General features: G+C 40.2%; 1 protein-coding gene and 1 long non-coding RNA gene across 3 annotated transcripts in view; one reads left to right on the top strand and one right to left on the bottom strand.

Annotated features, from left to right (window-relative positions):
- The window catches only part of igdcc3 (immunoglobulin superfamily, DCC subclass, member 3), a 167,959-nt gene that overhangs the window by 18,657 nt on the left and 134,999 nt on the right, over positions 1-14,303 (bottom strand). For both annotated transcript variants that reach the window (XM_034679784.1, XM_034679785.1), the window contains one exon: positions 10,050-10,215. In XM_034679784.1, coding sequence (XP_034535675.1) covers positions 10,050-10,215 — 166 coding nt within the window. The remainder of the gene's footprint in view (positions 1-10,049; positions 10,216-14,303) is intronic.
- On the top strand, positions 5,207-10,345 carry LOC117810150. Its single transcript, XR_004630724.1, has 3 exons — positions 5,207-5,661; positions 6,216-7,235; positions 9,288-10,345. It is a non-coding gene; the product is annotated as an uncharacterized LOC117810150 (long non-coding RNA).

Raw genomic sequence — 14,303 nt, 5'->3', positions numbered from 1 at the left:
GTCATTCTACAGATCCGATTTTACTAAGATACATGTGTGTTTACTTTATAACGTTAGGTCAAATTATGAAGAATTAGGGCTTTCTTTCAATTTGGGCTGAAAAATAATTTGATTCTTTGAAGCTCAGCAAACACAGTGACATCTGGTGGCTTGTTAAACTTATAGCAGCTCTGTTAATGAGTCTGAAGCACCAACACACCTCTCTGATATTCTTAGTTATACTCTAATGTTTGAGAAATAAAAGCCTGTGTGACGAGTTATGAAAATATCTGCATAGTTTACTTTTGTTCAGATTCAAAGCGTTGCCACAAAATCTTAATATTTAAGATTTTCTGCAGATGTGAAAATCAAATATCTGTTGGGTAGTTGCATGAGTACTATCATGTCTTTTAGCTTCGTGATTGATGTTTGCATAAAAGTTCATAGTTGCAATGTGATGCAGTTAAGTTTATAGTCAAGCCGGATTTTCATGAAGTTAAATTAACTGAATAATTATGGTTTTATGCATCATTTTGGTTCTAAAATAATCCCCTACTTCTTATCTTATCTAAGGTGTGTCTTTGCTTAAAACACCCCTCTCTGCTTTGACTTGATTTATCTCACAAATACCAATCACACATTTCACACATGGATCTTTGAAGCTGTGTGAGGTGTATTTCTAAGCACTGGTGGCATCGTCTTTGATGCAAACTTTGACACTGTGCACTGAGGCAGTGTGGTTCACTCAAGTAGCTCAAGTTTACAGCTTTAGTGTCATCCACCAGTCTCCAGGTAAAAGATAACAGCAGACTTACAATCCCGCCAGTTGAAGTGTTTTTGCTTAACTTTTCAGCTGAAGTTTCTAAATATCACTTTATAGAAGACAGATTCTGTGTTTCAGTTTTCTTTGGCATCCTCATGATTTGGCAAAGAAAGAGCGCTGTGTCTCTGTTTGAGGAGGGTGTAACTTCAGTGACTCTTCTGTTGCTGCAGCCTGAAATTTAAACCACATTCCTGCCTGTGCAGGGATACATCCTGGGAAAGACCTGGAGGATGATGGATGTTCCCAGGAATTGGTTTCAGGTTGAATCACGACTGTAATGACTTTATCCCAAACCAACAGGGACTAAACCTGCATAAATTGAGTCAAATCCTTTGCACTGCCAAGTAACTTAAGCTTGATTTCATGAAACCTGAAAGTCTGCAAGATCACAAATGTTTAGAGTATTTCATCTGGACAGGTATCTTATTTAGAAGAAGATAAAACCTTAATATTTGCTTATATGAGTGAACAAATCTCAGCCAAGAGGATCTCAAATGTCTCGGAGCTGATCTCAACTTTTCTGATCAGTCAGTGTGGTCTTAAGTTTTAGAACAGATCAATCTTCATTGATATGCAGCGGCGGGACAGGACCACCACAGATCCGAACAATGAGAGGGGAAAAAGGGAGAACAGAAACTGAGTAAAGACAGAAGAAGAGGTCTGGGAGGTACATGGCCTGATTTTGGGCTGTTTGCTCGTCTTACATGAGCTCCAAAGCCAAGCTGTCCTGTCTTGACAGGTTGACACCATCATTTACTCATCAGTTCAAGGTCATTTCACAGATTGATGGATAAGGCCGAGGGCCACGGGAGTGGCTGCCAGGGGAGCCTTTGGGCCTGTTGTTTGGCTGCGGAGGCTGTGTTTACTCTCCGTTGTCTCCGAGCAGCGCCCCCGTCAACAGCCTGCGTGGCCATTCTCGATCGGGCAAAGGGGAGAGGGGGAAAAAAACAGGGACAAAGAGAGAACAGGAGGAAGAGGTGGGAACGAGGGGGGGAGGGGAGGAGCGATGAGCTGTCTGTGGCCTGTGAGGAGGGAAGGGCCCAGGGATATGACTGATTACAGGCGGGGTCAGAGTTCAAGGCCAATGCCCAGGCCCCAGCTCGCTGTAATGGGGGGGCAGGAAAGGGGGGATGTGGGGCACAGAGAGGGGCCGCAAACAAGAAAGGAAGGTCTTGGTGAAGAAAGTGGAAAAAAGAGAGGAGAAGAAAAGAAAAATTCCCTTTGAAAGGATTTTGCAACGAAACGTCCAGATTTGTGTGGCGGTCTGTTCCCTCAGATGTTTGCCGTTCATTATAAAACAGAACCCGGAGCTCCCACGCTTTACCAAAGTTTACTTCTTTACTACAAGAGTTCAAGTCTTTACACACAAAGACTACAGGTTCAGAATTTTTCTACAACATTAAAGGAGAGTAAATTCAAAGCATATTCCTCCTGTAGCTTCGTTCACCTCAAAAGACGTTCTTTTTTGGTCTTCAACATCACCTTTAACACAACACAGGCAGGCTTTGGACCTCATCATTATACAGTACCTGGTGTGAGATCACAGCTTGTACTTGTTGGATGATTACACGTGTCAGCTTTAAAGACTTAAGAGCGAGGCGAGTACTTATGCATAATTAGCAGCAGCTCTCACAGAGGCTTGGAATAGCCATGAAAGCATGTTTCACATGAGCCTGGTCAGCACGGGCCAATAATGAACCAGGCACCAATAATGTGTGTGTGTGTGTGTGTGTGTGTGTGTGTGTGTGTGTGTGTGTGTGTGTGTATTAAGATCAGATGTGAAAGAGAGCAAACACACAGCGTCACCCCGAGCACCAACGTCCATTTACAGAAGCAGCCAATCAGCTCCTCTCTGACATCATCTCATCCTACATGGCGTTTCACGTAGCTTTGTGTGTGTTTGTGTGTGTTGTGTTTTTTGTGTGAGGAAGAACGGGCAACACGTTTGCACATTTTCATGTTTTATATGCGTGCGCACAGAAACGAATGCAGCACGCCACTGTTTGTGCACATACGGCCTCACTTGCTTTTTGATTAATGTGTGTGCATGCGTGTGTGTGAATGAAATGTACAATCGATTCCCCTTCCTTCCCCTTGTCCGTTTGGCTTCTGAAGGTCAGCATCATGAGAGATGGCTGAGGGGAGAAACCTCTGCATGTGCATGTGTGTATTATTACAGACACAGATACAGACACAGATACACACACACACACAAACACACTCCAACAGAGTCACTGCTGCTACACACATTAATTAACATCCCTCTGCTAGGTATTTTGTGCTCACTGTATATCCAGCTTCTCTATCAGATAGTCTATTGTATATGTAAGAACAGCATCACTGTGCAGCCCCGAGCTCTTGAATATCATTTGCATGTCATTACGTTTGTTTGGGCTTGGTTCCGGGGGTGAAATGCGGCCCATGCTTCACTGTTTTTTACATCTCAGCTTCCTTTCTTTTAGTTCAACCCCGTCGCTTTTTGGGCCTCAGGTAAAACCCGCCGCACTGTGACTCTCCCTTTAATACATTTTTGAATACACAGCTAAAGATAAACAAGGCTGCAGTAACTTGGTATGAGAGTATGCCTGCATCTTAACATGGAGGATTGGTGGTTTTACTCTGACCCCTTCAGTGTTTACTCTCTTCCTCTGGACATCAGAACAACGAGCTCTCTGGGTGTTTTTATTTGTTAAAAGTAAACTTAAGACTTACCTTTTTAATCTAGCTTTTAATTTGGAATAATTTATTTTTAGCCCTGGACTGCATTATTATTATAATCCCTGCTTTTACATTTATTTATCTAATTTAATTAGTTATTTATTTATCTATTTATTTCTTATATTCACCTGATTTTGTTAACGCTTCCTTATTTTTAACTTTTCTTTCCACTCTAACTTATTTTATTAATTTTACTGTATTGATTTTTTATTTTATTTGTAAGTATTTTATTTATAGTCATGCCTTTTATAAATTTACCATTGCTGTTGTGTTCTGTCTCTCTGTTATTTTGTGAAGCACTTTGTGCTGCATGTTTATATGTATGAAAGGTGCTATATAAATAAAGTTGAGTTGAGTTGGGATCATGTACGATTCTTAAATAATGAAACAAACGTGCAAGCAAATTCAACCAAGTCTAACTAAACTAACCAGCAGAGAGAAATTCATTTCATGGGATGTGTTTTTATTGACAAAATAAAGAAGCCTTTATAATAAATTAATCAAAAAAATAAAACTACTGAACACTATTTATTGATTTTGAGACTCTACTTGGTGAAAGATTATACTTTTGATAGATACAGGATGAGTTTTTCAAGGATTTTTTTTAAACACTCAAACCAACCCTTTTCTCCACTTTAATCAATTGTTGAACTACACTAAGGGTGTGTGTCCACTTATGGTGTTTTTTTTGCTCTGGCAGCACACATCTTTCTTTAAAAAACAATACTGCTCAGCACTCAGCGTCCCAAGCTCAAAAACGTCCTTGATCTCAGCTTATTTTGCTCTGAGGGCTCCAAGTTCAAAATCGTTCACTAGTGATGCAACGGATCATCGTTGATCCGTGATCCGTACGGATGCCTCTCCACGGTTCGGCACGGACGTGGTCCGCGGATCGGTTGATGAAAAAAGTTGCGCGTGTTCACGTGATGACTGCATGTTCAATCCACACTCACTCATCAAGCGCAGCGGTAGTCATGGTAAGTGAAGGAGCAGAGGAACTTGAAAAAACCTCCTGCATCTCTTAAGTCACATGTATGGGAGCATTTTGGTTTCCCTGTGAAATACAGTGAAGGCTGAATGTGCTTGAGCCACGTTATGAAATTTCGTTGCACACCCACTAGACCAGAGGCCGTCAATACGCGGCCCGCGGGCCGCACCCGGCCGCCTATATGTGGTCCCCGAACTGTTATTCCTTCACTCTGTGTTTTGGTTGGGTCACCCCGTGTTTACCGGGACTTGTCTCCATGCCAACGATACGCAGACAGGCTGTTACTGGGCCACTTAGAGTCCACTGCTGTGAGTGCAATTTTTAACTTTCACTTTCGTTTTTGGAGCATTTCACATGTTGGCACTTTGCCAGCTGTAGGACCCTAGAATAAAACAGTGTGTTCCAAGTTTGCAGCTCAAAGAAAAGTGGACGGTGAAAATCAGCGATTGAAAGAAGAATAGAGTGAAACTTTTGAAGTTCCTCTGCTCCTTCACTTGCCATGCCATGAAATGCAGTGAATGAGGCAGGACTGGGCCCACAGATAGGGTGCTTTGCACATGCAGTACATTTTGAGTTGAATGTTGTTTTTATTTAATGGGCAAAGGGTTTTACAAAATAAATGGAGGGACAAAGTTATATTTGTCTTGTCTTCTTTTTTTTTTTATTTTCTTTTTTCTTTTTGTTGATCCGAAAAATAATCCAATCCGTGACTCAAAACCGTGATCTAATCCAAACTGTGAGTTTTTTGATCCGTTGCACCCCTATCGTTCACATTCACTCACTTCTCCATTACAAACCAATCAAAACAAAGAAGAGGCGGGACTTCTAATGGCAGAGGTCTTCATGGAAACAAACTACTACAGAGTACACAGAGCATTTTAAAACAGACTTAACGATCACAAAGGGAAGCAGATGACTGCCAAGGGACAACTTCTGTAACCTTGCAGCTGTAATCGTCGGTGTTAAGTGCTCTGAAATTGAGGTTGACGACAGTGTTGCCAACTACCCAGTACGGAAAGTAGCTATTGGCTGTCCTAAAAGTCGCTAGAAGTCACTAAATGATGTCATCACTTAATTTGAATAATTGAAAATGTGCTTGAATTTGTAATGGACGCTGCAGGAGAGACAAGTAACATTGGGGGAGAGACAATAAGTGAGTACACTTTCTTCTGTCGATTCTTGTTTTTTTATTAATGCAACAATTCTAACTCTCCTCCTTTATCCAGGGCCGGACTAGGACCGGAAAAGTGACCCAAAAGAGACTCTCTCCTCTCTCTTGAGGAGTTGCTTAGGTTTTTTTTATCATTTTTAATTTTTTTTGTTAAGTTTGTTAAGTTTTGTAAGTTTCATTTAGCTAGTGGCAGCTTCATGCATGTACAATTAATTTGGTCCAAATTTGGTGATTCAGTCAGATGCGTGTCTAGCATTAGTCTGGTCCTGCTGGAGGTTTCTGCCTGTTAAAGGAAGTTTGTCTTTGCCACTGTAACTTGCTAAATGCTGCAAAGTGCTCTGCTCATGGTGGATTAAGATGAGATCAGACTGAGTCCTGTCTGTAAGATGGGACTGGATCTTATCCTGTCTTGATGTTGGGTCTTTGTTAATGAAAGAACATAGAGTACGGTCTAGACCTGCTCTGTTTGGAAAGAGTCTTCAGATAACGTTTGTTGTGATTTGGCGCTATATAAATAAAGATCGATTCATTTGCAGTCTGGAAGTGGAGGGTTGAACATCTCCTGCTCTGACTGCAGCTAGAAGCGACTGCTGCATGACTAGGACTGTGCTTTGGGATGAGGGAGGGACCTGCAAGCAGCACCCACTGCTCGTTGAGAAGAGTAAGAACAATAGGTGCTTTCACATCAGCACGTCTCCAACAACACCAGAAAAGGTTACTAGATTTGTTGTTAGTTACTTTTTTGAAAAAGAGTCTGAAACTTGCTTGATATAGTGACAAAGTCCCTAAGATGGTAACACTGGTCAGGGACGCTGTCAGTGCAGAAAATGTTGGCAGTGGAAACAGGCCCTAATGTGAGCAACAGAGGATTAAAGACACAAATCCTGGTCTCTGTTGTCTTTTACTCTCTAACAGCACACTCAAATCTCTTAAGTCTTTTAGTTAAGACGAGCACTCAAGGTTGGACAGATACTCAGACTTGATGAAGATGTGTCCTACTATAGATTGTGATAATGGATCAGATTGTAATGTGTTCTCTCTCTCCTCTGTATAAAGTCACAGGGTTCACATCCAGCTCCTCTGATCTTCAGATGGCTGACTGCATTTCCTGGTCAACCAGCTGAGTTTATGGGCTAATTAGCTAATGGTAGATCTCAGCTGAGGCCTGCCTCCTTAACCAATCACAACACATGCCTTGTGATGCATGAGATCCATATTACAGCAGGTCTATAGCCTTCACTAATGGTGGCAAGTGGAAACGCTGTGATGCTCTGACTCCCTGCTCTCTCTCTTGCTCTCTGTCTCTGCTCATTTGTTCTTCCTGAAGACTCATCATTTCTCTTTTGACCACCCGTTCATTTTTCTTATCATTTTTTTTACATCTACGTCTGGCCTCTCATTTATTTCTTCCCTCTCCTCCTTTGTTAGTCTCCCCCTCCATCTCTCTGACTGATATAGACTAGTGGGGGCAAGTGGGAGTGGACCAGTGCGTGTGAGCGATGGAGGTGTCTGCCCTCTTCAGTCAATGCTACGGAGTGCAAGTATCGATTTTTTTGGTGCATATCTAATGTATTCACTTCATATTTCTCTCACTGAATGATAACAACATACGCGGTGGTTGGCTGCCAGGGTCAACTGGAAAAATTGAACTTGCCGTGTGCAGTTATGCTTGACAGAGTTTTACTCAGAAACACATTTGCTGGATGGAGTAAAGTAGTTTACAAGCACACACCCAGGCGGATTAGCAACAGCTGAACAGATATTTGTGATTTATCGTTGTCAGTGTTGCTGCAAAGCCAGGAGCAGGAAATCAGTGGAGACCTTCTCATGATGTTTTCGGCTATTAGTCTTTTGCTTATTTTAAAAACATGTCAATGGAGTTCCTCTGCCTAAATTATAATATGAAACAGAGCAAAAAATAGTTCCAACATGGCTTTCTAAAACAATTCTCCAGTGCCTCAGACAGCACTGTGCTTTACTGTTAGAATTTAAATATTCCTCATGTGTCCCTCATAGGTGCCAGCCAGAAAGCTTTCTGTTTTATGCCCCTAGACTCTGATCTACCTGCCTCTGGACAATGAAACGGCGAGCTCCTGGGTGTTTTTAAAAGCAAACTTAAAACTTACCTTTTGAATCCGGCTTTTAACTTGGAGTCATTTATTTTAAGCCCTGGACTGCATGATTACCATTACTACCATTGTTTTAGCTTTATTTTTATTTATTCTATTTTGTTAATTTTGATTCAAATTTTTTTATTTTTTCTGATGTGTATCTGATTTTGTTTTATTGATTTTATCATAATAATTTAATGTTTTCGATTTTATTATAATGATATTATTATAATTATGTAATTTGATTGATTTTATAGTAATTATTTTAATTTATTTATGTTATTGTAATGATTTTATTATATTGATTTAATTGTATTTTTCTGATATTTATCTGATTTGATTTTATTGATTGTATCGTATTTATTGGCTTTATTGTAATTATTTTATTTGATTGATTTTCTTGTAATGATTTTATTTCTGTATTTAAATTTTTTTCTGATTTGTATCTGATATTATTTTATAATTTTTATCGTAATAATTTTATTTTATTTATTTTATTGTAATTATCTTATTTTATTGTAATTATTTTATTTTCATTGTTAAGTATTTTATATCACTTTCCTCTATCTTTTTTAGTTAGCCTTGTATAATTTTACCTTCTGCTGTTGTTTTCTGTCTCTCTGTCCTTTTGTGAAGCACTTTGAGCTGCATGCTTGAATGTATGAAAGCTGCTCTATAAATTAAAATGAGTCGAGTTGAGTCAGTGCAACAGGATGCCTTTCCCATGTGAGTCCTAACTACTGGGCTCGTTGTGGGGTCCTCCTCCTCATGACATTCCTGGGGACTGGCATGGGAAAGCATCCAACATCCAGTCAATACGCTGCTCACATACAAAGGCACAAATAAATTGAAGCCCACGTCTTGGCAGGCGTGAATTCAAGCAGCTGCCGTGCGAGCAGCGACAGAGGCAGAGAAATTGAGCATGTGATGAAGCCAATGATCAGATCAAGGCAGCAGTGATTATCACTGACATCAATGTTACTCTTAGTGTGAGGGATCCAACTTTGTGAGGAGGCAGTGAGTGCTGAGATGATTTGTAAGGGCTCCTTAATGTTTCTAGAAATGGATTCTGATCCAGAGTCTACAGGTTTTTCCAGAAGGTTAACTATCTATCAGAGACTCCTGACAAATGTAAGAGCTGGAGACCAATTTTTTTTACAGCCTGAAAGCCCAACACCACTTTTATTTGTGGTTTATAAATGATCTGTAAAATAATTAATGAATTTACCAATAACAAACGTTTTATATGGGACTAACAAAGCATTATTGGTGTCATTCATCAAGTCTTGTAGGAAACCTGGAGTTTTATGAATTCATGCACAATTAACTTAATACAACTACTTTCACTAAAACTATTCAGACTCTTTTGAACAGCTATTCTTATCTATCCTGAAAACTGGATGATGCTTCCTGTTTGAATAGTTAAAGTTGCATGATCTGTATGAGTTGTTGTTTTTAAAGTTATATTTTTGGGCATTTTCGCCTTTATTTTGATAGGACAGCTGGAGAGAGACAGAAAATGCAGGGAGCAGAGAGCAGGGGAAGATGTGCGGAAGATGGTCGTGGCCAGGAGTTGAACCTACGAGCACTGTAACAAGGACTACAGACCTTGTACATGGGGCCTACGCTTAGACAACTAGGCCAGTTGCAGTTTTTCTTTTTCTTTTTTGTAATGTTTTAAAAAATAAAGGTAAATATAAATTTTAAGACCTGCAGACTCAAAAATAAGGATGCCAAGAGAGAAGCTGTTGTAATACGAAACTGTCATCACATGCAGAATTTCTTTCCTTAAAGCTCCTGTGAGGAACTTAGTTTACGTTGAGGACAAAGTGTTACATACTATCTCTTGTTAATAAAAAAATCTAATGCTGTTTCCTTTTTCAAAGTAAAACTCAGTTAAGTTGTTTTTTAAATGTAAATAAAAGTCTGTTTCAGTTGCATGCTGTTTATCTCCTTGTTTGACGCCTGCCCTGAGGCACAGGTGTCATTCTGGTGTTTATAGCTCTATAGAGGTAATCCAGCTTGTCAAAGATCGTCTTGCGTTCTTTATTGAGACATAAAGAGGTATCAGTGCTTATTTTAGTCTGCTCTCTAACCACAATAAACCCTTCACAGGAGCTTTAACAACACTAGCAATTACATTATTTCTAAATATCAGTCTCACCAAATACAATGATGGGCTTATTTCTTCTCTCACCTCTGTTGCTATTCCATTCATAAGAAAACATCTCCAATAAATACAGTTTTTGTTTTTGTTACCTGTTGTTGTTCCTGAGTTTGACATGCCCTCCAGGCTCCAGAATCTGCCCGTTCTTCAGCCAGGTGAGCTGAGGCTCAGGCTCGCCCTGGGCCTGGCAGGTGAAGATGGCGGTGGTGCCGACAGGGCGAGCGATGGACTGTGGTGCCTGAATGAACTCTGCAGGAGCTGCGGAACAAAGGAAACAGAGAGTCAGATAAACTAGCAATCCAGGGGAAGGAAAAAGAGGAAGAACAAACAGAGGCACACATGATAGCCTGCAGGTAATCCCAGCAGCCGCCATTTATTAATAAAAAAGTGATGAACTGGATTGTAGGTGTGGTGTAAATACTGCTGTGAATCTATATTTCAGGGTCAATTAGCAGGATTATAAGAGACACCAGATCGATGTAGATTCATGGAAACAAGAGAGAGAGAGAGAGAGGGAGAGAGAGAGAGAGGGAAGCAGAGAGTAATCAGGATGCAGTGAGAATAAAAAATGCTATCTGTAACTAATGTGCTTTAAAACAGCAATAAGAAAATAAACTGATGCAGTTTATAGCTTCATCACATCTCGTCTCAGCCCGTGCTCCAGGCCTCCAGCTACGGTCAATTAGTGGTAATAACTTATTCAAACGCTTCTCTTAGCAGAGCAGGTACTCGCCTTCAAATTGCAGAGTAATTAAAGATACATCCGCCAGAGTTTAATTCCTGGGTTGGTGTTTTTTTATTTGAACAGGCAGACAGAGAGGTATGGTATCATCTCCACTGCACTCATTATTGTCCCAGTGGTTATCAGTGATTTGATAACCTGAATTATTTATGCCGTTATTAACTCTAGGAAAATGTTATGGTAATTAAAATATCTCAGAGTCATCACTAGAGGGGAGGAAGCTGGAGCACTAAGCATATCATATTGCCTGTTGTAAAAAAAAAAAGCTTTTATCTTCATTCACTCCCCATCATTTAGCTCTCTCACTCATTACCCAGTGGGACCCAGAAACTAGATTTAAAATTAAGACTCTAACGCAGATTTAAGTTGGAGGAAGAAGAATTATCTTATTGAGTGGAACTGAAAGCAGAGAGAAACCTAAGTCGGTGTAAATTGAGACTCTTGTTCATACAGAACTTAAAATAATGTCTGGATATTTATTTTTGTTCAACATAATTAGAAATAAATGCTACATTTATTTTAAAAAGACTGGGATGCTTTAAGAGGGACAGCAGAGAGATGAAACAAAGACTGTCTGGTGTGATGATGTACAGAAGAAAGCTGATAAAAACAAAACAGGATGTGTGCATTTAAACAATTAAACATTGTCACTCTCCCTCGTCAGCCAAGAATTACTTTTTAGTTATAGTATATTATCAATATTTGTCTTATTTAAGACCTGAATTAACACTCCTATGTCGTGTCTTAACTTCAGCACAGCCACCTGCCACTGGTCAGGGCTGTAGCTGCTTCGATAATTCTATCATGCTTTACTACCTGGATGTAAACAAGCACAGATGACAGCTTGCGTCTAACAGTGTGGTGCTGTTTGTTGTGTTTAGATCTTGAAAATGAAGATAACGTTTAATGAAGGTTGTTTCTGATTGGATTGATATGTAACCACACAACTGGAGTAATGGCTAACCAGGACAGGGATGTGGATGTTACCCTGCAAGGAGGACTGACGGCTGGTGTTGCAAGCTGCTAACACTAGTCACATCTGGCTAACCAATTTGAACATTGTTTACTGGCAGAGTTTGTGGTCCCATAAGCCTTTCAAGTCAAGTCACGTCAACTTTATTTATATAGCACCTTTAAAACAACCAGTTTTCCATAGTGGTTTACAAGTTACAAGTACAAGAAGAAAACAATAAACACTACAACATATTTTTTTTAAATAGTACATTCCAGGAAAATCAAGTAAAATCTGACGGGAAGTTAATGTTCTCAACTCGAGGAGAAGGCCAAAGAGAAGAAATAGGTCTTAAACAATTATTTAAAACATTCAACAGCGGACCCATCGTATTTGAAGTGGTAAGAGCTTAGGGGCCGCTATAGCAAAGGCTTGATCGCCCTGGTTTAGAGGCGATTCTTAGGCACATCCAGGAGCAGCTGGATGCCTTTGTTTAATAAACTGTGTTCCATTTTGAGTTGTTTGACCTTTTGACCATTTAGAATATAAATTTCCATTTGAACAAATAGGAAATCTCCCAAACATCCCTAAAACCTACAGTACAACAAAGATTACCCTTGGTGCTGACACTTCTAAGGAACCTGAAAGAAGAGCAGATTTTACAGCGACTCCTCAGTGAGGAAATAAGAGAGAAAGAAAACTTAAATGTATATATAAATTAATGTTTTTAGGTCCAATCATTCTATATGATTTCATTATGTATTTTGTTTGAGTTTGACATTGTATCGCAGATTTGTTTCTAGACGCTGATAAAAACTGTGACAAAGAGATTTAGAGACACAGTATCTGACTCACTGCTGAATATGTGTCTTATTTTTCTTATGAACTTCCTCTCGTCTTTAATCCCAACATGAACTTATCATTAGTCTGCCTCTCGCTGCCTTTAACAGTTGGGCGCTATAGTTTTTAGAAGTCACTGGAATAAGTGGAGACAATTGTTTTTAGCTGGGGTTAATATTCTCCATGTTGAAGTAAGTTTTGATGGATGCAGAGTTTGTAGAATTGACTCAAAACAAATTACAGCGTTCTGGTTTGTGATGTGTGAGCTCTACGCCACAGAGGAGTACTTCATATCTGCATGGACAGGAGCAGCATTGACCTGTTGTTGCTGTTGGTGGATCTGCCCACTTAGTGTTTTATAAAGAAGATAAACAATATGTCAATCCAGCTTCATTATTTCCCTCTGTTTTTCCTCCTGAATCGTTCTCCCACCTGTCCCCACCCTAATGGACAAAATGCTGCCTGACACTTTCTCAATGTAAGCATTTCAGTTCTCCCTTTGGAAAAGCAGAGACCCTTAGGCTCTTGAATGGAGGCTGCTGACAGCATGTGATGGCCCTTTCATTTATCTCTCTCTCTTTCTCTGCTTCTCTGCTTCTCTCTCTCTCTCTCTCTCTCTCTCTCTCTCTCTCTCTCTCTCTCTCTCTCTCTCTCTCTCTCTCTCTCTCTCTCTCATTTGCTGTGCTCTGTGCGGGCTGTCTTAAAGGTGAAGGTCAGATGGAGCAGGGGAAGGTATTGATTTGCACCTGTATAGGTGTGGGTTAGATTATCAGCACCATCCATCCATCTTGCTCTTGTTTTTCCCCTTTGGCTTCTCACACTTCGACTCCTGCTCCAATCTTTGTTCCCCTTGTCTCTCTTTTTGTTCCCCAAAGGAGCCAAACTGAACTTAATTGATTTACTGTATCAGAGCATTTGTCTGATGCGCGATGGGTTCATAAGTGCTCTTGACTGCATTCATTTGGAGTTGGAGTTCCTGACCGTTGTACTCCTCATCTGAGTTGATAGCCATTGACACCCTCTCATATTCTCAGAGGTGCAAAGTGGCTTATTAACACCACACTAAATACACCAATCCCTCAAGGACATGCAGTAAAGACCGTTTTTTACTCTCCTGATAATAAAACAGGCCTAACATGCATGTATTCAGTACACAATTATTTACGTTTACTCTGTCAAAGTTGGGAAAGGTACCCAAACTATTGTCCTACTTTTTTGGCACTCCCTTCTGTTGGGGTACCAAGCATACCTTGGTACTAGTGATAATCCTTTCCTTGGCAGTAATAATGGACAAACACACAACTAAGCTTGTTATCTTCTTTTGATAAACAGCCACACGTCGAGAAGAAAGAACACAAAATGCTAGACATCCTCCATTGTCACCCTTTGTTTACTGTGTTGTGTTCTTCTTCTTCTTTTTTGAATTGATTGGCAGGCTACACATGCTGCTCTGATGTTATGCTATAACATAACTGACGCTGGTACCAAACTGTACTGAACCAAACTGGACTGCTCAGTGTATACGCATCCCTCCATCCCTGCCTTTCATCTTTGTCCCTGTCAGTGTAGGGGGCCTTGTCTTACATTTGACAGCCAGATAAAATGAAATATTGATTAGGATCAATACTGCCATGGGCTGAAGCTAAGTGTGGTCCATCTGATCAATATATGAGTGAGGCAGACGCAGGATGTTTCCTGCTTGGTGACAATTAAAGCTCGGGGCCACCCACCCGTGGCCATCCTCAGTCCGTCTCTCTATCCTACGAGGAACTGACGACAGTCTTCATGTGACAAAGAAACTTGGAAATGAAA

Source organism: Notolabrus celidotus, chromosome 3 (assembly GCF_009762535.1).
Source record: "Notolabrus celidotus isolate fNotCel1 chromosome 3, fNotCel1.pri, whole genome shotgun sequence".
Classification (NCBI taxonomy): Eukaryota; Metazoa; Chordata; class Actinopteri; order Labriformes; family Labridae; genus Notolabrus; species Notolabrus celidotus.
This window is presented reverse-complemented; position numbering and strand designations above follow the sequence as displayed.